At 44.8% G+C, this 25532-nt stretch overlaps 1 protein-coding gene across 4 annotated transcripts in view; it reads left to right on the forward strand.

Moving 5' to 3' along the window:
• TNRC6A (trinucleotide repeat containing adaptor 6A) overlaps nucleotides 1-23789 on the forward strand; it is a 49654-nt gene extending 25865 nt beyond the window's left edge. Inside the window, exons 5-25 of one of the 4 annotated variants that reach the window (XM_077274472.1) lie at nucleotides 3334-3624; nucleotides 6694-6741; nucleotides 11408-13963; nucleotides 14220-14387; nucleotides 14627-14790; nucleotides 15064-15144; nucleotides 15223-15274; nucleotides 15836-15969; nucleotides 16438-16587; nucleotides 16903-17031; nucleotides 17204-17341; nucleotides 17641-17718; nucleotides 18039-18237; nucleotides 18325-18450; nucleotides 18536-18694; nucleotides 18799-18939; nucleotides 19028-19135; nucleotides 19221-19442; nucleotides 21440-21510; nucleotides 22359-22498; nucleotides 22623-23789. In XM_077274472.1, coding sequence (XP_077130587.1) covers nucleotides 3334-3624; nucleotides 6694-6741; nucleotides 11408-13963; nucleotides 14220-14387; nucleotides 14627-14790; nucleotides 15064-15144; nucleotides 15223-15274; nucleotides 15836-15969; nucleotides 16438-16587; nucleotides 16903-17031; nucleotides 17204-17341; nucleotides 17641-17718; nucleotides 18039-18237; nucleotides 18325-18450; nucleotides 18536-18694; nucleotides 18799-18939; nucleotides 19028-19135; nucleotides 19221-19442; nucleotides 21440-21510; nucleotides 22359-22498; nucleotides 22623-22989 — 5522 coding nt within the window. In that variant the 3' untranslated portion in view covers nucleotides 22990-23789. The remainder of the gene's footprint in view (nucleotides 1-3333; nucleotides 3625-6693; nucleotides 6742-11407; nucleotides 13964-14219; nucleotides 14388-14626; nucleotides 14791-15063; nucleotides 15145-15222; nucleotides 15275-15835; nucleotides 15970-16437; nucleotides 16588-16902; nucleotides 17032-17203; nucleotides 17342-17640; nucleotides 17719-18038; nucleotides 18238-18324; nucleotides 18451-18535; nucleotides 18695-18798; nucleotides 18940-19027; nucleotides 19136-19220; nucleotides 19443-21439; nucleotides 21511-22358; nucleotides 22499-22622) is intronic. The other 3 variants (XM_077274474.1, XM_077274473.1, XM_077274476.1) reach the window with 3 other exon arrangements.
• The last annotated feature ends 1743 nt before the right edge of the window (nucleotides 23790-25532 follow it).

The raw sequence follows: 25532 nt of genomic DNA on the forward strand, positions 1-25532 counted from the left end.
CATTTTCTGAGCAGTCTGAGGCTTATTGGTGTCGCCCGTAGCATCGTCAGCCGCACTCTTGTCTCCTTTGATGGCCACGGGGTTAAAGTCTCTGTGTGGGAATTCATTCTAATGCGCTTGACATCCCTGGCAATGGCCGCCTGTCGCTGGTCTCTGCAGTCCTGCCCTCAGGGAGTTAATCACTTGGTGTCCACTGAAGATATTTTCCAGAGCGGATTGCGGCGACCAAAGCTGCAGACGTGGGGTTTTTGGTTTTTTTTTTCCAATGAAATTTCCAGTGCAGCACATTACGTGTCGCCTCTACAGCCAGACGTCGTCCGCGCGCTCCCCTACCCCAGCATTCCTGAACTGTCAAGCCCCTTTATTTCGGAGGAGCGCGGCGTTAGTCGCCCGCGTCTTCCCGATGGAGCGGTTTTCACCAGCAGTATTAATGCACAGACAGCTGCCGTTATTTACTAGAAGGGAGGGAGACTGTGTCCGAAGAACGGGCCCCTCCGTCAGGAGGAGTTGGCAAACAGGGCTTTCACAGGAGTAAAATGACACCATGCTTCTCCTCCATTTTCTCATGAAATCTGCAGAGTGGGAAAGCAACAGGAGTTGGAAACGTCTTTCCTTGGATCCCGCTCCTTAATTAGTGACTTCCAGGCTTCCTCTTTGGATTCCTGTCAGGTTGGTGTCTGCATTGTTTTGCTTTTTCCCCCTTTTGTGTCTTTTTTTTTTTTTTTTTTTTTTTCTTCTCCTACTAATATGATCCGTCCACAAAGCAAAGACTCAAAACTAGGGACGTGCCACGATGTGCGTCGTAGGCGGGCGCTGCCTTCATCTCTATAGGCGCGATACTAATAAGGGTGTAACTGGCAAGTGTCTTCCTATGGGAGCGTGCCGCTGGAATCCTCCGTACACAACTTTTTTCCCTTTTCGTTCGCATAAGGTGAAGCTTTCCGGACATGTCTGGTGACATGGAGCAGCTGATCACTAGATTTTGCTCCTGTTGTAGCTTTCTGTCCCTGCGTTGAATGATTTTGGTTTTTTTGCAGGATAATGAGGTTTACATGCAGAGCTTTCCTGACAGGAGGGAGGGATGCCGCCGCACTGCTTCCTCCCATAACTTTAGACTTGGTGCGTGCCCGTCCACTGACTCATAATCTGCAGAAATGGAAACTCGGGAGTGCGGCTCGGCTTTGCTGCAAGTCAGTCAGCGCCTTTTACAAAAGTTTACCTACAACCCGGCATATGGGACAAAACTACAACTCCCAGCATGGCCCGGCACAGCCACCGCTTACAGATTACTGGATTAGGGCTTGCTGGGAGTTGTAGTTTTCAAATACCTGCTTTGAGTTTGCCCTTGTAGTGACATGGGCAGTTCTTCGTACGTTCGTCTCGCTTGCCTTCCACTGTTCTTGTGAGCGAAGATTTTGCCTGGTTTGTTGCCAGATTTATTGGGCGTAGGCTCGGGAGATAAAGTAATCGGGCCAAAGCAGGAGGGACCGAGTGTCGGCTCAGGATGCAAGCGGCAGCATCGTCATCTGATCATATCGCGTCTGACAGCCCATTAGACGTGTCCACAATGCGGAGGCCTCCGATAAATGGCGTGCACGGGCCTCCGATGCCCACGGTAGCGTAACTGACGTTTTCTTGTGTTTCTCATGACGGACTGTCATTGTGATCACCTTCCTGACACTTCATTTGTGAGATCTGCGCTCAGCAGAAGTGATCGGGGTAGTCTGATTAGTGATGGCTTTCTGGCCGCTCAGAATTTGTGGCCATCTCTGCCCTGCTAGGACCGTCCTTTGTGTCTGGGCGGCTCGTCTGTACCCGCGCTGCATTCGGCCCCCTTTTTGCTGCAGTATTCTCTAGAATTCATACAATGAACACCGACCCCCTCGGCCTTTTACAGGCGGTTGTAGCGGGAGGATCTATTGAACAGTTCATGATTAAATGTCACATGCAATGGGGGGGATGTTATTGAAGGGTCTGTAATGGCTCAGCTCGCACTGACATATGTTGTGAACCTTTACAAAGGTATGAGTCTCCTACACCGGGATGAGAATGCATAACTTTATATTTTTCCAAGCTGTATGGCATGGCACTGTCTGCCGCCGTATGATATCCATAAACAGGTTCCGGTGGTGCAATATTCATGGGATTGAGCAAAATAATACATGGGGAAAGTGGGTCATCCAGCTGAATGGAGTTTTGCACATCCTCCCCAGGTCCAGCACGGAGTCTCGTCACTGCTCCCAGAGATATAAGGCTATGTGCACACGATGCGGATTTAGTGCGGATCCGCGGCAAATTTTTCCGCTCAGAAACGCTGCAGATCCGCACTGTGATTTACAGTACAATGTAAATCAATGTGGAAAAAAAAGCTGTGCAGATGGTGCGGAAAAATCCACGCGAAAACTATGGATTTAAAAGAAGGAACATGTCACTTCTTTTGTGGGGATCTGTAGTGTTTCTGCACCCTTCCATTATAGAAATCCGCAGTGGTAAAAACCACAGAAAATCCGCACAAAATCCGCATCAATTCCGCACAAAATCCGCAGCAAATCTGCAACTGCGGTTTCTGCCAGAAGATGAAGATTTTGTGCAGAAAATTCTGCACCCCATTCCACAACGTGTACACATAGCCTTATTGTATACAGTGCAAACGTTGCATCAAGGCTATGTGCACACGATGTGGATTTAGTGCGGATCCGCAGCGGATTTTTCCACGTAGAAAAGCTTCAGATCCGCACTGTGATTTACAGTACAATGTAAATCAATGTGGAAAAAAAAAGCTGTGCGGAAACACTGCAGATTTAAAAGAAGTGCATGTCACTACTTTTGTGCGGATCTGCAGTGTTTCTGCTCCCTTCAATTATAGAAATCTGCAGTGGTATAATCCGCATAAATTCCGCATGAAAAAAACGCACAAAATCCGCAGCGAATCTGCACCTGCGGATTCTGCCAGGAGATGTGGATTTTGTGCAGAAAATTCTGCACCCCATTCCGCAACGTGTGCACATAGCCCAACAGCGCTGCAGACAATCTGTGAGCTCAGCGGCTTGTGCCAACAACTTGTTGTGTGCAGCATTGAAGACAATAACCTAGAGATTTCAGTGCTGTGCCTGGGGAGGGTGAGTGAAGAACACGTGTGTGTGTGTGTATGTGTAATATATACATATATTATTATTATTATTATAATATTTTTTTTTTTTAAAGCATCTTGCAGCCGGAGAACGGGTGCTTTCCAAAACCCTTTTAAGGCCTAGTTGGGCCGTTCGGTGGTATTCATGTGATGTATTTGCACCGTATAGTGACTAATTCTTGTCCCTTCTGTTCCCTGTGCAGTGCCAGAACAAATCCTAAGCCAGCCTCAGCCTGTCAATGGGAACAGTGGCATTTCCACCGTAACCAGCATTCAGAATAATGCCAACCAGCCCACAGCAGTCAGTGCGCAGCAACCGGCGTCCCGTTATCCTGCCCGTGAAGTACCACCGCGATTCCGGCACCAGGAACAGAAGCCTCTTGTGAAGCGTGGGCAGCATATTCCCGGCATCGCAGCCAGTCTGGGCTTAGCCACTAAAGTATTAAAGCAAGAGTCGGCGAGCGAGGAGCACGCATCAGACGGAAATCAGACAGGTAACGCAGCGCCTGTGTCCTAGAAAAGCTTTGGAGTTGGAATCTTGCAGCAGCTGGAAAATGAGATGTCTATGAACATGCAGGTTTTAGGGTTCTCTTCATGGCTCCCCTATGGGAGGTTTGCAGTGGATATGGGAACATACCCCAAGTTTGCATCTCCCCCTGTTTATTACAAGGTTTTTGCGATGAGCTGGTAAGCCTGTCCATGTACTCTGATGTTATGATAAGTAGCGTACTGAGGCTTAAAGGAACATATTAATAATATATAGGCTCCGTGCTTGGCATGTAATGTGTGTAGTGCCCGGAAGCTGAAATATACGGCATCTCGTCTCCTGGAAAGGCTTTTTACCTTAAGGTTGGATGCCGGTGGTTTGGGAAAGTGACTGTTTCTTCCGGTGGACGTGCCGTCTGTTCTGTGCATTAAAGACAGTTGTAATGTTGGCGACAGGTTGGTTTTGTATTCCGGAGTGTTTTTTTTTTTTTTTTTTCAAATTATCTTTACCTGTGGCTTTCTTGATTGCATTTACAAAGTAATTAGTTTCCATTCTCTTGGGGTCAGATATGCGCAGAGATTGTCATGCTGTAATGGTTACGGCTGCCATATACATTAAAGGGCAGTTACATTAACATTTATCACTTATCTACCAGGTCAATGATTTATCTACCAGGTCAGTGATTCATTTACGATAGATGGGTTTTCTGGCTGCTGAGACCCCTATCAAATCCATGAATGGGGGGGGCCCTGTGAGAAATAAACGTGTGCAACCACCTCTTCGTCAGACAGGGGATATGGTCACACATGCTTACTACCATCTCATTCTCACTGGAAGTTGGGACCCCCACTGTCATGATTGTTGAGGCTTTCAATAAATAAGTTACTAATTTTACATTTTTTGTTTAGCTGCTATTTTGTTTTATGGTACCATCCCTTTAAAGTGACTATCACGAGGTTTTTTTTGAGTAGCATGATGTAGGGGCAGAGAGCCTGATTCCATCGATGTATCGCTTACTGGGCTGCTTTGTAAAGTTTTGGTAAAATACCCATTTTCTCTGTTGTAAATGTAGCAGTGCTCAGCATGCTGACCCCAGTAAAATCCCGCCCACACCACTGATTGGCAGATTCCTGTCAATCTGCCAATCAGTGGAAGAGGTGGGACTACACAGATCAGTCTGACTGGTGTAGTCCTTTAGTGATGATTATCTGCTGATAAAACACTGATTGTATTAACTCTACAACAAACAGACTAAGGGTATGTGCACACGTCCGGATTTCTTGCAGAAATTTCCTGAAGAAAACCAAAAATTTTCTGCAAGAAATCCGCGTTTTTTTTCCGTTTTTTTCGCGGGTTTTTTTTTAGCATTCTGCAAGCGTAATTAGCATTGTAGCATCGCTTGGAAAACTGACTGACAGGTTGGTCACACTTGTCAAACATACTGTTTGACAAGTGTGACCAACTTTTTACTATAGATGCTGCTTATGCGGCATCTATAGTAAAAGATAGAATGTTTAAAAATAATTAAAAAAATGGTTATACTCACCCTCTGCAGACAGCCAATCTCCTCAGCGGCGTCCGTTCCTATAGATGCCGGTGTGGTTCAGGACCTTCGATGACGTCGCGGCTTGTGACTGGTCGCGTGAGTCACATGAGCGGTCACGCGACCAATCACAAGACTGCGACGTCATCACAGGTCCTGAACCACACCATCTATAGGAACGGAAGAGAGAGCATGCACCGGAGAGGCGGGAACACTTCGGGGGCCATCAGAGGGTGAGTATATCACTATTTTTTATTTTAATTCTTTTTTTTTTTTTTTTACCAATGATATGGTGCCCAGTCCGTGGAGGAGAGTCTCCTCTCCTCCACCCTGGGTACCAACCGCACATAATCTGCTTACTTCCCGCAGGGTGGGCATAGCCCCGTGCGGGAAGTAAGCAGATCAATGCACTCCTATGTGTGCGGAATCCCCGCAATTCTGCGTTTTTAATGAACATGTTGCTTTTTTTTCCGCGATGCGATTTTTTCGCGGAAAAAAATGCAACATTTGCACAAAAAATGCGGAATACCCTGTAAATAATAGGAGGCATATGTAAGCGTTTTTTTCGCGTTTTTATAGCGAAAAAACGCGAAAAATCCTGAACGTGTGCACATGGCCTAAGGCCTCTTTCACACTTCTGTTTTTTGCCATCCTTCGTAATCCGTCGTTTTTGGAAAAAAACGGATCCTGCAAAAGTGCTCGCAGGATGCGTTTTTTTCCCCCATTGACTTGTGTTAGCGACGGATTGCGACGGATGGCCACACCGCATCCGTCGTGCGACGGATCCGTCGTGTTTGGGCGGACCGTCGGGACAAAAAAAACGTTCAATTGAATGTTTTTTTTTGTCCGTCGCGTCCGCCATTTTCCACCGCGCATGTGCGGCCGAAACTCCGCCCCCTCCTCACCGGACTACAGAATGGGCAGCGGATGCGTTGAAAAACTGCATCCGCTGCCCACGTCAGGGCACAAACTTCACAACGTCCATCGGTACGTCGGCCCGACGCATGGCGACGGACCCGTACTGACGGAAATGTGAAAGAGGCCTAATAAAGTGACACATCACTGGAATCAGACTTTCTCTATATTATGCTGCTCTCATGGCAAAAACCTGCTCCCTTTGATTTCAGCAGTCAGATGCCTGAATTATGACACACAATCTTTTTTTAGTTTCCGGGTTGAGGTGTCTGACAGTAGTTTACTCCTCTCTCCCCATTGGGAACACATGTATGCGCAGCAGCGGCCTCGATCTAAGGTGTTTGGGCGCAAGTAGACCTTAGTGTTTGAGTAAAGTGCGGTGTGCTACTGCAGTGGTCATACACTCAGGCTTGTTGGTCAGGTAAGTGTTTGTACGGCGCTCAGTAGCCCTCCGACCTCCCTGGCAAAGTCCATGTCTTTACCGCTGATGTTTGGTAAGCCACCCGGTGATTGTAATGTAATCCTGCGCTCTCCATCTGACTGCAGCAGAATTGACAGTCGTGGTGTCGGCCGGACACAGGAATAATGTTTTGTTCTTCGTTTCTTGCTTTCCCATAGGCATGCCTCCCATTCGGGATTTGGTCAGCCACTCCCCTAATCAGCTAGGTGAATTTTTATTTTTTTCAAGCCTGATTTTTTTTTTTTATAATGCGCCTCCTGCTTGTGGATAATTTGCTGCTTGGCTGATTGCCGTGCTGCTTCTGCTGCCTGCGGCTTGTAAACTGCTTGCATGGCTCTGTATGCATTATGCAAAATAGCATTGGCTTGCACAATCCTAAATATTTTTTTATAGATATAGATCTAAATATAAATAATAATAATATATATATATAATTATTCCATGTGACGATCTAAAAAAAAAAATCACTTTCTGGGACTTGTCTGCTTTATCTGCAAAATCTGATCTCACGTCTACCCCGCTGCCAGGATTCCTAGCGATCAGTTTCGATCTGTGGGAGAACCCAGCAACAAGTGTACAATTCCACTACAGCGCCTCCTACAGGAGAAAATAAGTTTTGGAGAAATTCCCATCTTTTGTTTACAGCCCATTACCTTGGAGACCGACCACCGCTGCTGGACACTAGAACATGCTCTGTGCTTACAAGCTCTAGTTTTGAAGCCATGGATCCCTGGATTGCGCTGTTACTTCCTATTCCTGGGCCACCTTCAGCGCAGTGCTTACAAGCTAAAAAAAAATCAGAGATGGTCGGTCTCTAAGGCAACGAGCCGTAACCAAGTTGTTTTTTTTCTTCTCAAAAATGGCTGCAAATTTGAATATGAAGTAAATGGCCATAGTGTTCGGTTTTACAAGCTCTATTTCATTATATCCATGTGTGAAGATCTATTATATTTGTAGAATCATTTTAGGTAAAAAGTGGAAATTCTTTGTTAAAAGAAAAATAAACTGCATGATACCTCAGAGCTGCATTCTCAATTCTGTCATTGGGAAGGCGTCCTCAGACGTTCCCTTCTGCACGTTTTTTTTTTGGATGTTATTAGCCCTTGTGTTTGCATCGCCCACAGTAGGAAGCCCTGAAGAAGGGACTACCTAACCCATCATCCTTATCGCTTCTTTGCATTTTTCAGTTTTGTTTTTGTAACGTCCTGACGATCAGACTTGGCCTGGGGTCGGTTAATAACGTTTCCAGGATTGTTTCCTGGGCTCGTGTTTTGCACGTTCCTGTGGAAATCCTGACTGTGTTTGTACAAGCCGGAGTTTACGAGCTGTGCATACATTTCACGTCTCACGATGGAGGCCTTCGTTTGTTTGTCGGTCACTCGCTCAGTGTGATCTTGGCAGTCGCTTCCAAAGCTGCAGCTAAAGACGCAGAAGATGTTGACAAGCCGGGCTACATTGTGTTACATAATTGTAGGAAATTAGAAAACGGATCCAATGCCCCCCTTTCTGCAAACGAGGCCCCTCTCCTCCACGGCATGTTGAAAATGTTATGCTTTTCATTACGGGAGTTAGAGGGCTCATGCAGATGTCTGAGCACGGACTGGTCGCGGGTCTCCCCTGCCCAAGGTCGGACGTCGGCGTGAGCCCTAAGAATTAAGAAAAGCTGCTCTCCAGCACTACTGCTCTAATGCTCCTTGCTGGCCTTTGTTTTTGCAGCCGCGGTTCCTCTATTGATTAATAGACCTGGCATCACAGATGCCTTACGCCAGGCTAGTAAATCACAGGAAGAATCACAGATGCTATTAGTTGAGGCTGTTCTGATTGCTACCATCCAGCGACCACATATTACTGAGGTGGATGGATCGGGTCCTGTGAATCGATACGCACCAGCACATATGTAGCGTTCAGAGCCAGAAAAGCAGCGCTCCGTACCCTGCCCAGTGGTCGTTCCCGTCTGCTGCTGCTCGGCTCCTCTTCACATCAATTGGAGCTGAGCTGCAGTACCAGAAAACGACCACTGTGCAGTGTACGGCGCTGTGCTGTTACGGATCTGAACTGCAGCAGTGTCATGTCGGACCCCCACAGATTTTGACATATCAAATTCCTCTACAACCCCTTTAAATTTAGGAAACCATGTGTAACCCTGCCCTACGAGTGAAGTGGCTGATAACCGAGAACAATAGAACCTAACGTATCTGCATGGCATTATTGTAGAGGATAACAGACACAGAGCAGCAGTGGAACCTGCATCTATCTCCCATAGAAGTGAATGCAGCCACATGTGTGCGCACCCCATCAGGCGGCCCCCTGGCCGTCCTCCTCACTGAGTGGTCACACTGGTGGCACATTAGTACCCTGTGTAACGGTCGCCTTCTCCGGCCTCTTCCTTCAGAGTTTGGAGCGGTGGCCGGTCCCGCCTGCGTCCCCTTCTCACTTCCCCCCGGCCCTGCGTCACCGCGCCTGTTTACAATATGGGGTTATTTTTACTCCATGATTTAGTGCCGCTGGAATCTGTGTTTTGTTCCATGAATAGCTGGCGGCTGCAGTTTAGGACCTGTTGCTAGGAGCTTTTTGGATGTTTTTTTAGGTACGCATTCAGACTCCCGGGATTGTTCCAGAGAAATTAAGTCTTTCCCCCATCCGCCTCCTCTTTTTGTTCGTTTTTTTTAATTTTTTTTATGGATTTCAATAGAACAGAAGTAAAATCCCTCCCTCCACATCTCTTCATCCAGGCCTATGAGGTTTTGTTTTTTTCCTTCTCTAAAATGGGTTTGTTCTGTGCATTACCATGTGCTTTGAAAAAGTATTCATACCCCATGACCGTTTCCACATTTTTTGCACATTACACCAGAAAACTTAATTATATATTTTTTTATTAGTATTTTATGATACGAACAATATGTAACAAGTGTTTGTGAAATGTAAACGAAAAGATTCATGATATAAATCTGAAATTTGTAAGGTGCATTTGTATTCAGCCCCCCTGATCAATACTTTGTAGGACCACCTTTGGCTGCAGTTACTGCTGCAGTCATTTGGGGTCTCTCAACCGGCTTTGCACATCCAGAGGTGACATTTTTGCACCTTCTTTCCACACTTGCTCATTGAGATTGGATGGAGGTGTCTGTGATCAGCAATTCTTGTTTTGCCATAGGGTCTGGACTGTGACTGGGGCCGTTCGCACACAGAAATATGCTCTGACCTAAACCTTCCATTGTACCTACAGCAGGATGTTTAGGGTCCTTTGTCCTGCATGAAGGTGAACCTACGCCCCAGTCTCAAGTCTTTGGCAGCGTCTGTCTGATTTTTCCCCAGGACATCCCTGTATTTAGCTTTATCCATTTCCCCATCATTTCTGACCAGCTCCCCTGTCCCTGCTGAAGAAAAGCCTCCATACAGTATGATGCTGCCACCACCATGTTTGATGGTGGGGGGTGGTGTTTTCAGGGCGCTGTGCAGTATTACGCACATAGCGTTTTACATTTAGCCCTAAAAGTTCTACTTTGGTTTCCTCTGACCATAGCATCATCTTCCACATGGTCGCTGTCTGCCCTACTGCCCTACATTGATTTTTTTTCAAACTGAACAGGACTTCTTATGGCTTTCTTTCAAAAATGTCTGTCTTCTTGCCACTCTTCCATAAAGACCAGATTTGTGGAGTCTACAACTAATATTGTCTTGTGGACAGATTCTTCCCCCTGAGATAGATATATACAGTATATACGCACGCGCGCACACACACACACACATTCACATATATTTATATTTAACCTGGCTTGATTTTTCTCCACAACTTTATCCCTGACCTGTCTGTTGTGTTCCTTGGTTTTCATGTTGCTCTTTGATCCCTAATATTCTCAAAAATGATCTGAGGCCTTCTCAGAACAGCTGTAATTATACTGAGAATAAGTTACAAATGGGAGACTCAATTTACTAATTATGTGACTTCTGGGGGCAATTTGTCACTCAGGATTTTATTTAGGGGTATCTGTCTACAGCGGGCTGAATACAAATGCACAACACAATTTGTTTTTAAAATAATTAGAAACCGTGTATCATTTACTTTACACTTCATCCCAGTCCTAGCCTCTCACCTAGCCAGATCAGATCTCATACTTTGCACCGACGAGGAGCAACACCCCGAAACACTGACTGCAAATTGGGATTCTGGTTTGGCTTTTATCCTGAGTCATGTTTCAAGGCTCGTTAAAGGGTCAATAATGACTTGTACGATTGCTAGAATTCAAGTCCTCTTCCTCTCTGAAGAGACAATTTGCATATTTAATTTCTCAGAGGAGCATGCGTGGCATTTAAGTCTCCTCATACTGGCATGCCACTCTCCACAAGGAGAAACCTTACCCCTTAATTCCCTTTACACGTCACAACTACTTGTTGCTCTATGTTTCTATGATATAATATAAATTAATATATATGCAGATCGGCTGTCCCAATTACCATGTGTTACATGTGGGGGTTTGTCTTTTTCCTTAAATCCGGACAGAAAAATCGACATGTCTACTCTAGATTTTGTTTTTTATTCAATAACCACTGCAGACTTCCAAAAATTGCATCCAAGATAGTTTGACCTTTTTTTTTCGCTGTGTATCAAGCAGCTGGCGTTGTTGACCAGCCATCAGTCTGTGGCACTGCCCAGCCGGGCGAAGGCTCCAGTGATCCTACTTAGGGCAATGATCGCCATTGCTTATGCTCCATTTCTATAATGCTTTGCTTTTCTTCTTTTGAGGTGTTTGTCTTTGCAGTGGACCTGGGTCGTCTGGGAATTGTGGGTGCAATGGGATCGGACGTGTATGTAAAAGCCTGACCACCGATGACCGTACTTACGTCCACACGTTTGTTCTTCTGTTTCCCCAGATATCAATCACGGGAGCCTAGGATCTCACTATGAAAGTTCACACTGGGGATCGGTCTCTTCCAATGGCGATACAGGCACAAGCTGGGATAAGGTTATTGTAGACGGCACAGACAAGGAAGTGTGGCCATCTATCGCAGAGAGCGGCCCGGACGCAGAGCCAGAATGTATGGACATTGATTCCACCACAAACTCTGGAACGGAGAAAAGCCACATCGCACCATTCGGAGACGCCGTAGGGGAAATGGATACCATAAGGAATGGCATTGGGCATAGTTCTCAGAGCAAGCTTTTGGTCGGCAGCAACAGCAATAATGCAGGCAATGGAAGTATTAATGGGCCTTGGGGTGTCACTCATGGTGGACCCATGATAAGCACATGCCAAGATGGCGCCGATAGCAAATCAGACAGTAGGCACAACAGGATGAACGCTTGGGGTGCCGTCAACAGTTCGATGAACGGAGTTGTGAATCCAAGCACTTTGAGCATGAATGGCAACCACGGTGCCTGGCCGGTTTTGGACAGCAATGGGCATACCACCCACAAAGGGTCTAATAATTCTGGCACAAATGTTCCAAGTAGTACTATAGGTCAGGTGTCTAACAATCGGAGTATTAACCCAAAAGTGGGAAGCTCTAACCCAGGCTCCTGGGGCTGTAACATTCAGGAGAACGGCGATTGTGAACTCAATGGTACACGGAAGGCTTCGTATAGCGGACAACCTCAAAACCTTAACACTGAAATGACTGGACCAAATAACACTACTAACTTTATGACCTCTAGTTTACCAAACTCTGCTGGTTTACTGCAGACACACGAACTGTCTCAATCTACAGGGCACGGGGCATGGAGTGCGGGCACCATGAATCATTCTCCGCTTCACACCCCTTCAGTTACAAACGGCACTTCCATTCCTCACCTCAGCAATGGCGAGGAAACAAACGGCGCCCCCTACGGTACTACATGGGGCGCCTCCGGCTCCAATTACTCCGGAGACAAAAGTTCAGTCCCTAAAGGGCAAGCTAATGGCGACACTGTGAATGCGACAATAATGCAGCCGGGTATGAACGGGCCCAAAGGCCCAAACTATAAAATCAACGGGAATAACGGAGGATTATGGGAGTCGGGGACTGTAAACTCCCAAAATATGCATTGGGGAAGTGAAAATGTAGAGACTAATGGTGGAAATCACAAAGGATGGGGCAACCCAGCACAAAACACTGGCACTAACATTGCAAACGGAGATTGGAACAAACCTAATAATCAGCATTCCAACGAGGGGGGAAATTCAGAAAACGGCAGAAAAGGATCAATCACCTGGAAATCTGTCGAGGAGGAAAACAAGGGGCAAAATAATCCAACAGGGTCTAGGGGCAATGAGGTAAATATTGTATGGGCCAAACGTTCGGGGACAGGGGAAAGCGAAGGTAGCGTAGACAGCACTGGATGCCAGAGCGAGCAGGTCGACGGGCTTCAGCCTGTAGATAGAAGGAAAGTGGACCAACAAACGTTACTCCAAAGTATTGTGAATAGAGGCGACCTGGACCCTCGGGTCTTGTGCAACACTGGCTGGGGACAGACTCCTATTAGACAGAACACTGCCTGGAAGATCGAAGCTGCTTCGCCTCAAGGCGACAGAAAGACTGACAATGGGACAGAAGCGTGGGGGACCTCTGGGTCAAAGACTTCTAACTCAGGGGGATGGGTGGAGAAACCCAACCCTAATAGCAATGATACCTCATCAGTATCTAGGTGGGGAGATCCAAAGCCTGCTACAGGGTGGGGTGATGCCAAAGGCTCAGCAAGCCAAGGGAATTGGGGGGATCAATCTGCTGCTACTACTGGAACGGTCAAGAGCAATCAATCATGGGGGAACGGTAAAGAGGACAAACCCACTTGGAACGATGCACAAAAAGTCAAACAAGGTTGTGGTGGGCAAACTGATGGTTGGGGAGAAAATTCCAAAAATAACCATTGGGGCGCAACTAAGTCTACAAAGTCTAGTTCTAGCGGTGACAGCGACAAATCTGGCTCTGGGTGGGGGGATACAAGATCCAACTCATGGGCTAGCGGCAGTACCAATAACAGTTCCGGTTGGGTTGAAGCCTCTAAAGCAAATGGGAGCCAAGGATGGGCTGAAATGGTGAAAGGAGGTGGAGATGCTTCCAAATGCGGTCCAACCCAAATGGAGAATAATCATCTCCAATCCAACGACTCATCAGAATGGGGAAAGAAGGCAGAAGGAAGCGGGTCATGGGGCGGTCAGCCGGCCAGCAATAAACCATCAGGCTGGTTAGGTGGCGGACCTATGCCCACTCTGGCCAAAGAGGAAGAGCCCACTGGTTGGGGAGAACCTTCTCCAGAGTCCATTCGACGCAAAATGGAAATTGACGATGGAACCGCGGCCTGGGGAGATCCCCGACAGTACAAACACAAGAATGTGAACATGTGGGATAAAAACACATCAAATACAGGCACCACTGGGGCACAAAATCCCACCCCGACGCATCATCCACCCACACGTGCCGTGCCAAACAACGAGAGCAGTAGCGGCTCCGGTAAGTGGTGGCATTACGTAAAGGTGTCCCGTGTTTGATAAATGCGCTATATCGCCAAGTGTCACCGGGAATGTAGTTTGTTTGGAAGTCTGAAAAACTACTGAGCAAACACGTTCTGAACTCCCAAACAATGGGGTGCAGAGCCACCTTTGTTCAGTCGCCTTCACTTTCCCTGTGACAGTGGACATGCGCTTACATTAAAGCTTCTGCTTTCTACGACCTTCAAACGATCTCGTTAACTTCTGCTTTATTTTAGGTTGGGGAGGTTCTTGGCCCGAGACAACCGCTCCAAATGTGGACAATGGTACCGCGGCATGGGGTAAACCCATGGAAACTGCTGGCAACTGGGGGGATAAAAATCCTGACAGGACGTCATCTAGTTGGAGCAATATTCCCATTGGGCATCAGGTTCCCGGCAAATCCGGTATGTACACTGCTTCACATAGACATGAAACCCCAAGCCCACCATTGCTTCGTTGTTCTTCACGTGTCTGTTTTGGCAATTTTTTGATTAATCCACTTGCTAGTTTTCTACTACTGCTAAACCAATATATATATATATATATATATATATATATATATATACACACACACACACACACACACACACACACACACACACACACATATAATATATTATTTTATTTTTTTAATTCACCGTAGGTCCTAAATCTATGCAAGACGATGGCTGGTGCGGAGATGAGATGGCTGGGGCCGTGGGCCATGTGAGCGGATGGGATGAAGACGATGTAGAAATAGGAATGTGGAACACAAATTCCTCGCAGGAAAACAACTGGTCGTCATATTCGAAGAAAATGCCTTCAAAGGTTCGGCGAGAAAGTCTCTACTAATTGTCTGGGTTCTCTTTTATACTTTAGGCGGGGAAATAGTCCGTATCGTAGCGCTCTGCACTATATTTTTTTCCATTAAAATGAGGAACGCTATGATGGAAACCAGGACAGACTCCCTTATTGTCAATGGGATCTGTGCATAGCCATTATTGCTCATTGTGTGATGGAGCCACAATTCTCGATCTGTTTTTTTTTTTTTTTTTTTTTGTTTATACCAAAAATACATATATATATATTTTTTTTCTCCAGGGAAATATGAAAAATGGGAATAAACAGGATGACAGCTGGATGCACCCATTTGTCAGGCAGTTCAATAATATGGGATTTTCAGTAAGTTTTAAGCCTGTACTTCACAGGTTACATATTAATACCTTGCAAATTATATGTAACGCTTGCACTTTCTTGCAGAGAGAGTCCACCGATGATACTTTACAGAGCAATAAAATGGATATTTCCGGAGGTGAGCGAAACGAATTACAATCCTTTTTTTTTTTTTTCTTTGACTGTTAGATACGATCCGTTCACCCTAGACAGTTTGGGCCAGAGGCGCGACCATGACGCTAGTCCGAACGGTCAATCATCATGTTTGCATTCATGAGTCTTAAAATTTAAGTCAAGCAAAACCTGTCAATTTTGGATGGATCAGACAACAGTCTGTGTATGGGAGGCTCCCCGACTCCTCCCGAGAGATGGATTGGGCGTGTTGGACTACAACGCCCTAACTTTTCCGTTTTCTGAGATCAGAAGCCCACAGAGATATGTCAGCAGCTTATTCCCCTCTCCCATTTTGGGCTCACATGTGTATGGGGAGTGCGCCCGGAGAGATGGCGGCCAACCCAAACGCTCATTCTGCTGACTGTTCTCTATGTGATGTCCTCCTTGTGGCACAACTTGTTAGGGGGACAGATGAGTAACTGCAGTGCAGATTTGCCCCTTGATCCTCCGTATTTTGGTAGATTATACCTTTTTCTTCAGTTTATTAGTTTTCTGTAATGTAACTTTTGCACATTTGTGTCCTCAGGGTTCTCAGACAAGCGAATGGATCTGGATAAATCAGGGCTTCTTGGGGATTACAACCGGGTAATCGGAAAAGGCCCTGGACCTCGGCACCTTTCCAAAGAGTCTTCCATGGATCACAATCCTTACTTTGATAAGGTTGGTGCCTATAGAGTCTTTATTGGAGTTCCACTTTTTGCGCATCTATAGATACCTGCAGGCCACTTTTGTAGATGATGTTGCGGTCCTGTCTCTTACCAAGGGTATCCTATACGTCAGCTTCGAGCCATAGAATGGAGTACAGAAGCCCTTGGTCTGCCGTTCTATACTTATAGCATAGTCCTACGTCTCCTTTTGCTTCCTTTTGGTACATTCTCATTTGCAATGCCCTCTTCTCTGCTTCTCACTGCATTTTAGATTAATGGGGCCTTCCAAAAAAAAGGTCTCCCCTACTTACTTTATTAATTGCTTTGCAACTTGCACTAATGCCATTGTTTTCTGCCTCTCTTTGCTGTCTTTCTGTTGCCTTCCTCTGCTTTTGCACCGGGATCCTGAAATCGCCTCACTTCTGCATCCTGCTCTCCTGGTCTGCACACCAATTCTGTATTGCACCCCTCCCCCTCACAGCAGGATGGCATTGTAGCTGAAGAAACCCAAAATCTGCAGTTTATTGCCAATCAGAACATGAAGCTTCCCTCTATAAATAGTGCACTACCCACTCAGTCCCTCGGCTCTTTCCCAGGGCTGACCATGCCAAATGGTGGTTCTGTTAGACAGGTGAGTCTGCCAGGGTACCAGATACATCCTAGCACCAAACCTTTGCATAATAGATTCTTATTTTATGCTTTGACTGTCCTCTATTTGTATTTTATCCTCTATTCAAATTTTATGCTTTGTCGGTCCTCTATTTTCCAGACCAGAAAACTACTGCAAAGCGTTCCAATTTATTGTGCCCGTCTAATGTCTTATTTTCTTGCAGAAATTCTCAATGGTTTTTACCTAGTTTTTTTTTGTTGTTGTTTTTTACTGGGTAATATATTTTGTTTTTATTTGCATTGTATTTATTTTTTCATTTTTTTTTTTTTTTTACAGAATGGCAATCCCAATATGTTTGGTGTTGGCAATGCAGCACAAGCTCGGGGCCCGCAACCGCCTCAACCAATGAACGCCTCTCAGCCTAATCTCCGTGCGCAAGTGCCTCCTAACATGATGTCCCCTCAGGTACGTCCGAGAGCAGCAGGATCTGTATTTTATTATTATTATTATTATTATTTATTTACGGCTGGCTGTTATTTTTTTTTCGAGTGGGGAGGGTTTTATCCCTGACCACCAATATGTTTTTATGGTATTTTTTTAGTATTTGTTGCATATTTGATGATTTTTCTTGTAATAGGTTCCTCCTTCCTTACTGAAGTATCCACCTAATAACACGAGCCTGAATCCGCTGTTTGGTCCCCAACAAGTAGCCATGTTGAACCAACTTTCACAACTTACTCAACTTTCTCAGCTTTCTCAGATCTCCCAACTACAAGTGAGTGATGTAGGAAAACCAAACCGAAACATTTCACACTTTTTTTTTTTTTTTTTTAAAGACTTTTTTGATTAAGTAAATGTCTAGAATGTGATCCCTCTCCACTTGGCCTCTTTTTGCACCATCTTTAATCTAGCAGTGTCCATTTGTGTGCATTTTGCCATAAAAATTAATCTGTGACATACTGTTGTGCACATTTCACCGCCTCTTTTCAGGCGCATTTTCTTTCAGTGTAGATCATTCAAAGACCACTAAAGAATAATTTGCAGTCCGTAAATCTTCTTACCTTTTTTTCACAGCGGCTATTGGCTCAGCAACAGAAAGTGCAGAACCAGAGGGGAGGAATGCCCCCAGGAGGACGTGCGCCGCAGGAACAGGTCTGTAGAAACACAGCTTTTTTTTTTTGCTATGAATATTAGTGATGAGCGAACGTGCTCGGATTACGGGTTATCGGAGCATGGTCATGTTATAAACAAGTATCTACGGCACGCTCATAAAATATGTTCAAGTCCACGCCGCTGCATGTCTCGCGTCAGTTCGACATCCACAATACATGCATGGATCCCCCCATCTAGAATGCAGAGTATAAAGCGCTCGTTTGCCAGTAGACTGAATGACTAATGTTTCTCCCTAGTTCTTGGTATTGGTTTTGCACTTGATGAATGTGTGAATTCATTGACGACATCTCATTTTTTAGGCTCGCTCCCTTGGAATGCAGCAGCAACCATCCCGCCAGCTCGACCCCAACCTCCTGATGAAGCAAGCTATGCCTCCATCACAGGAGCGAATGCTTCACCAGCCTCCCAAGTCCTACCTAGACAACGTTCTCCCCCACTCATCCCTAGAACTTCCAAAAGTTCCTTCCCCCATCGGTGCTTTCAATGGCTTCTCATTAGGTGAGTTATTGTTTCTTCTCTGACGTTCTCCAGAGATGGTTTCCCCTGTTTTATTGTGATTTATTGTACTTGCCGTATTGTCTCCAGGCTTGAACTCGAATGTAAATATGGAATTTGGTGGAATAAAGGAACCGCAGTCCCGGCTAAGGAAGTGGACTACAGTGGACAGCATGTCTCCTAATAATTCACTGGACCAGAACTCCGGTAAACATGGTAATGACCAATCCCACAAGACATCGAATTTTGCAAATCATTGGTTCCCTCGATCTTGGATACTAAAGATGCCTTCTTTTCTTAGGTGCTATTTCAAGTGGTTTCCGGCTTGACGATTCTCCATTTAGTTCTTATGACTTCATGAACAGCAGTAACTCTCCATCCAGCCCTCCAGGATCTATAGGGGACGGCTGGCCCAGTGCCAAATCGCCAAATGGCTCCAGCAGTGTCAATTGGCCACCAGGTGAGTAAGCGTTTTTATTAGCCATTATTAGGATAAACTATTTGTTTGCTTATTTAATCTACTATGTAATGTGTCGAGAAATAACACTTCTGATTTCATTTCAGAATTTCGCCCTGGTGAGCCATGGAAGGGATATCCAAACATTGACCCCGAAACTGACCCCTACGTCACTCCTGGCAGTGTCATCAATAACCTGTCAATTAGTACTGTGCGGGGTGTTGACCACCTCAGGGACAGAAACAGTGGTAGGTGCCCCTGCCGGTTTTCTCATGCTGTCTTGTCACCGTCCGCACAACGTTGGTTAATTGAGGGTATCTTGCTGGATTTCTATAGGGTCATCCTCATCATTGAACACCACGCTGCCTTCAAATAGTGCCTGGTCATCCATTCGTGCCTCCAACTACAATGTCTCCCACAGCAGTACCGCACAAAGCACTTCAGGTACAAGTATGGAGAACTCTGACATCTGAGCTTTACTCTTCCTAAATTCAAGGAATTACTAAACTCTTACCTTTCTCACTCACAGTTAGAAATAGTGATCCCAAACCAACTTGGTCCCCCGGTTCGGTCAGTAACACCTCGCTGGCTCACGAGCTGTGGAAAGTTCCTCTGCCATCTAAAAACATCAGTGCTCCGTCCAGGCCTCCCCCGGGGCTCACTGGTCAGAAGCCGCCTTTATCTGCCTGGGATAATGGCTCCCTGCGCCTGGGTACTGGCTGGGGGGCTTCTGAGTCCAGATATACACCAGGTAAGTAAACATGATGACTTTAGTGTCGTATTTAAGGGACGCCCTGTCGGCAGGACATTTGACCCCCTAACTAAAGGTGTGAGCGTAAAACCCCTTTAACTTCATATTACATTCATTCCTTGCTAGCAGAATTTGGGCGGGGCATTTCTGAGAAGTTTTATTCTCAAGTTCATCAGGGCGGGTACATCACTCATCAGCTTTGCTGAAAGGGGTCTTCCACTACTAGAACAACCCCAGTGTTTGGCCCCGATAAAATAAAGCTTATACTCCTGTCCCATGCCGGCACCCTTCCAGCAGTGTCGGAACTCGCGGTCCCTGGGACTCCCATGCTGCAGTTTTGACACATGACCACGGCGCCAGATCAGCGCTGGCAGTCGCTGTCTCTGCCTCCTGTCGAATTGAACATGAAGAGGAAGTCCGGGCCGCAGCTGATCTGAGCTGAAAAGTAGCGGACAACTTATTTAACTTCCCCGCCCACTGCCGGCCTCCAGTCGTTGCTTGACAGGTCACTCTTCTGTCAGTGACCTGTTTCCACTGCGTAGGTTCCATCTTTTCCCGGGTTCAACCTCCTCCCCACATAATCGCCCCCGCAATCATTTACATGTACCTGATATTGCATTAAGGGTTTAAAGGGGGTGTCCAGGCACATATATTGATGACTTTTACACAGGAGAGGTCATCGATATCACCTGGGGGGGGGAGTCTAATGCCGACCCTGATCAGCTTTTATTTGCTCTTGTAAACCTTTTAAATGGAGGTGCAGTGATCAATGTCTGTGCCGGACCCTCCACCTATCTGATATTGATGACCTGTCTTATGGTTATCAAGTCATCAGTGCTTGTTCCCAGAATCCCCTTTATTTATCGCCACTTTCTACGCGCCATAACATTTTTTTGTGTTTCCTTCAGGCTTGTTTTCTGAAGAATGAGTAACTTATAATTAAAAAAAAAAACTTGTATTAATTTAATACAAGGATCAAAACAATACCAGAATTCTTATGTTTTTCTCACCAATTGTGTTACATATATTTTTATTTTATTTTTGCTTTAATACTAAGTGACTTTTTCTTTATTTTAAATCTTACTTTTCTTGCAGAGCCTTTTTATAACGCAGAGCCTTTTTGTAACACAGAGCCTTTTTATAACACAGAACCTTTTTATAACGCAGAGCCTTCTTATAATGCAGAACCTTTTTATAACGCAGAGCCTTCTTATAATGCAGAACCTTTTTATAACGCAGAGCCTTCTTATAATGCAGAACCTTTTTTTAACTTTCATTCATTGTTGGGTGAGTTGAATGCACGATCTTCGATTCACTGAAACACGTGTGGAATCCTTTTAGCACCTGCCACTAGGTGATAACCGTTATTACTGGGCCACTGGGTGCTATAGCAAACACATCAGCACCCTTAAGTCGTGTCGCATGGGTGGCTGACGGGTTCAGAGTAAGCCACTTTACATAAGCAGCCATAATCATTTTTTTTTTTTTCTCAAGTTCCGGCTGAAACTAGGCATAGCTGCTGATTACATGGTATCACAATATGTGGCACGTGTCACTCTCACTAATCAGATATTGATACCCTGTCCTTACTTTTTTAAATTTCTCTCTACTGCCTCCTGTTGTCTTTCATTCTATTTTTTTATTAATGTAAGACGCACTTTTTAGCAAGTTAAAATCTTGCTACCAAGTGTGCTTGTCCAAGAAGGTCGAACTGTGCCGGACCTCGCTGTTCTCTTCATTAAATCATCGGGCAAAGTTAATTCCACAGTAAACTTACTCTTCATAAACTTTGGTACAAGACCACCGAGGTAAAATGCATTCGGACGTCATCCCTGTCGGGGACAGTTTGCTGCACTTGGATGATGCAGTGTATACACTAGGACAAGCAAATGTCTACGGCAGCACCGAACCACCTGGCACTTGGTGTGGGGTAGTGATTGGACTAAAAAAGAAAACCCGCCACTATTATTTTATCTTTTATTTGTTTTGTTTTTTAGGTTCCACTTGGAGTGATAATAGCTCAGGGAGAATAACAAATTGGCTTGTTCTGAAAAACCTAACACCTCAAGTGAGTAATGACGTCTTCTGCTTTTATCTGCATTTATTAGTGGATTTAGGGCTCATTCAGGCATCTTTGTTTTTTTTCTCGTACGAATTCTAGCTGCGTTTTCCACCTATTTAGATGTTCACATGTCTGTGTTTTTGCATGGAAGGCACCAAATCACTGAGTTATTTGATTTTGTTCCAAGTCAAGGATGCTTAAGAAACCTTCATGTTTTTTTTTTTTGTATTGCATAAGTGAAAAACTCTCATAGTTCTCAGACTTTTGTGGTCGGTCTGATCTCAGATCACAGTATACCAGACTGACCTCGTGTCTCTTAACCCGATCGTGACGGCTTCATATATTGCTATACGGCTGTCGCACTCGGATCGGGAGACGCACGGTCATTCTGCGCTGCGATCCAGACCGATCACAGATGTCTGAAAGAGCCCTCACTGTAGACACTGATGAAACTTTATGCAGACAAGAAAAATCACCATTGTCTGAATGCAGCCTCATTCAGATGCAAGTTGTTTGTTTTGGTTTTTTTCATGTTGCTGTGTGTCGTTTATACAAAGTTTCTCCTGTCTATCAGTCCGTGAAAAATGAAAAACGCACAAATGGCATCTTAAGTGCTGCCTGTTGTTTGGTTTTTTTTTTTTGTTTTTTTTTTATGGATCCAGAAACTTGCGTTGCCAGTTTTGATCCGACGCTCCGATCAATATCGGACATATCGCCGCGATTTTACACGGAGGCAAAATATTGGACGTTTGAACTTCCCCATAGACTTATCAAACACAAATGGCAGTGGCACTAGAAAAGCTGCGGTGTGAATGAGGCCTTATCCCTGACCGATTGCTGCTTTCTTTCCGCAGATTGACGGCTCCACCCTGCGCACCCTGTGCATGCAGCACGGGCCTCTGATTACATTCCACCTGAACCTGCCCCATGGCACCGCTCTGGTCCGTTACAGTTCCAAGGAAGAGGTAGTGAAGGCACAAAAGTCTCTGCACATGTAAGTAGCGGCTTCCATTTCATTATACAGAACCACATTATGCGCAGGTGATGTATCCTGCAGCACTGTTCATGGGTAGATTAATAATTTCTTTTTTTTTTTTTTTGTTCTTCACACTTTCCAGGTGTGTTTTAGGGAACACTACTATCCTTGCCGAGTTTGCTAGTGAAGAGGAGATAAGTCGTTTCTTTGCACAAGGCCAGTCAATGACCCCTTCCCCAAGCTGGCAGTCCCTGGGCTCTGGCCATTCCCGGCTGGGGTCTCTGGATAGCCCCCACAGCATCTCGAGTCGCGGAGATATCAATCACTGGAACAGCCCGGGTGCCTCCGGCTCCAGCTCTGGAGATCTCCACGGCACTTCTCTATGGGGCACCCCAAACTATTCCTCAAGCTTATGGGGTAACGCAAGCAGCGAGAGCAGGGGTCTGAGCAGTCCGTCAGACGTCAGCGCTTTCCTACCCGTCGATCACTTAAACGGAGAGCCCATGTAGCCTATGACCTCAGATGATTGTTACTGATCAGCCCCTGTCGGGACTCTTTACGTGTGAACCCTCTGCACTGCGGATAGCTCTTCTGCACACTTCCCACTTTTTATTTTAGCCCACAAACATATCAGTGCGAAATACTTGAATCATGCAGGCCAATATTATAATGTGAAATAGAGAGAAAAAAAAAAAATCTATATTTACACTTCCAACATTAGCGCTATCGATACCAGAGCCGCGTCTAATGAGCTGTTTGTCGCTTTCCAATTCAGTTTTTTTTTCTCTAGGTTTTTATTTCATGTCCGACCCCGGTTTGTATGTCCGAGCTCGGCTATCTGGTTGCACTGATGAACGGTGCGCAACATTTTCTGTGTTTTTACCTTGTAAAACTTTCAGAAACGGCTCAAGTGTAACTGTTTACTCTAGCGTGTACTTAAGACGACACCTACGTGATTTAATGCTCGTTATTTCTAAGATGCCTTGATTATATACCTACCTAATTGTGGTATTACGTTTTAACCGCCCTCCGGCTTCCCCCCCATCCCCCCGAGCGTCGCCCAGCGAGGGCCCATTGCCGAGCAATGCGCCGAAACTGGCGACCTCCAAGGGCTGAAGAGGGATAAAAATAAACTGACGGTTATCATTTTAGTAGTTTTTAAGGAAATAAATAAATTGAAAAGTATTGCACCAGGTTTTCATAACCTAAATAAAATTTAGCTCTACAGTTTTACTAAAAAAAAAATATATATATAGCGTTAAAAAAAAGTAACAAAAAAATAAATAAAAATAAAATGCAAAAAAAAAAATCTAAAAAAGAAAAAAAATTAAAATAGTGGCCACAGCTGTGACGTATACCCTACAGGTGCCAGTAGGGGGCAGCACTTTCAAAGGCTTTGCATTTTGTTTTAGAGGTGCCTTACCGGGAACCTCTTGTTTACATTTTTTTTTTTTTTTGTTCCTCCCTGTTGGGGGGGTCATTTTTTTTTTGAGGGACGAGGGTGGGATTTTTATTATTTTTTTGTAATGTTTACTCTTCCATCAGATTAAAGAAAAAAAAATATGCTGAAGATGGTTTTATCTCTGGGAGTCCAATAGTGTTTGTGTGTGATTTTTTTTTTTTTTTTTTTAATTTTTATTCTTAAATAATCCAAAATGGGGGAAAAAAAACATTGCGGCTCTCAGGAATAAGATGGGCAAAAGAGTTAATTTTCCCCCAATAAAACGGACAAAAATCACTAGAAGAATGCAATTTTTTTTTAAGCACTAACCGTGCTAATTTCTCAAAGACTTTTCCTCTCTGCCAAAAAACTATCCCCCGACCCCCGATTCTTTCCAGCTTTCAAAAGCCAAGATAAAGTTTTTTTATTTTATTTTATTTTTTTACCTTTTTGCTTTGATGTTGTGTCTTTTTAGTGAGTAGTCTGGAGATTTAGCTGATATAACGATCAATTTTATTTTTATTTTATTTTTTTATGTTACTTTAAGTGGCTCAGTGTCTTCGCTCGTGACAGTGTTTTATTAATGTTTCGCTATGTGTTTTTTTTTCTTTTTTTAAAGCAGATTATTTAGTAACTATGCACATTTATGCACATTGTAACCAAGTACTGGGCTGATTTTTAGTTTTCTTGTGTGTTGTACAAACTGAGAAAAATAATTGGAAATGTTTTTTTTTTTTTTTTTGTTAGATGTAAATGATTGCGAATACTTAAAATTGCAAAAAAAAAAAAAAAAGGAACAAGTTACATAATGTTATTGCCATAAATGGTGTTCTGCTTGTTTGGTCAAAGACTTAAAAAAAAAAAAAAACTGAACAAGGGTAAAAAAAAAATTAAATGTTGAAGTGTAAAATCTGACCTTTGCCCCTTCCACCGCACATTATAGTGGGGGACAGGGGTTACCAGCAGTTACTCTCGCCTCTTCTCCCTAGTTTATTTATTTTTTTTAGTAGCCCTCCCCTTTGTGTCCCTGGCCCCCAGGGCCCGGGGGAGCGTCATTGCTGGGTCCAAAGCAAACATAAGCTGTGTGCGCCTCATATTAGCTGTGGAGGATGTGGGGCGGCGAGGACGTCGGTTCCCCCAAATGGCAGGACGGGGACGGTTACTGTTGTGACCCTCGCCAAATACCTTATGCACCCAAGTGTTACTGTAGGAGGAGGAGAGGCGGCGATTCCTGAGGATGATGATCATCACTGTGATTTTGGTTCACTACGAACCTTTTTTTTTTTTTATTTAAAGGGGCTTGCAAAGAGATTAGAAAGACATGGCAACAATAGAAAGGCAGCGCCCACTCTTCATAGGTCTCGTCTGGGGAAAATGGAGCCGAGCTGCAGTACCGCATCCAGCCTCTGATAAAGAGGGGGCGCTGTTTCAGGAAGTAGTTATGACTTTCTAATCTCTTACATCACCTTTCATGGACATCAGTCCAGAAAATGGCTGCCTCCCCTGTGTGTAAAATATAGGGACACGCTCGCACGCAGGCGTATATATGCACGTGTGTAATATATACGTATAATATAAATGTATAATATTATACTTATATACTATACATAT

This window comes from Ranitomeya variabilis, chromosome 7 (assembly GCF_051348905.1).
Source record: "Ranitomeya variabilis isolate aRanVar5 chromosome 7, aRanVar5.hap1, whole genome shotgun sequence".
Classification (NCBI taxonomy): domain Eukaryota; kingdom Metazoa; phylum Chordata; class Amphibia; order Anura; family Dendrobatidae; genus Ranitomeya; species Ranitomeya variabilis.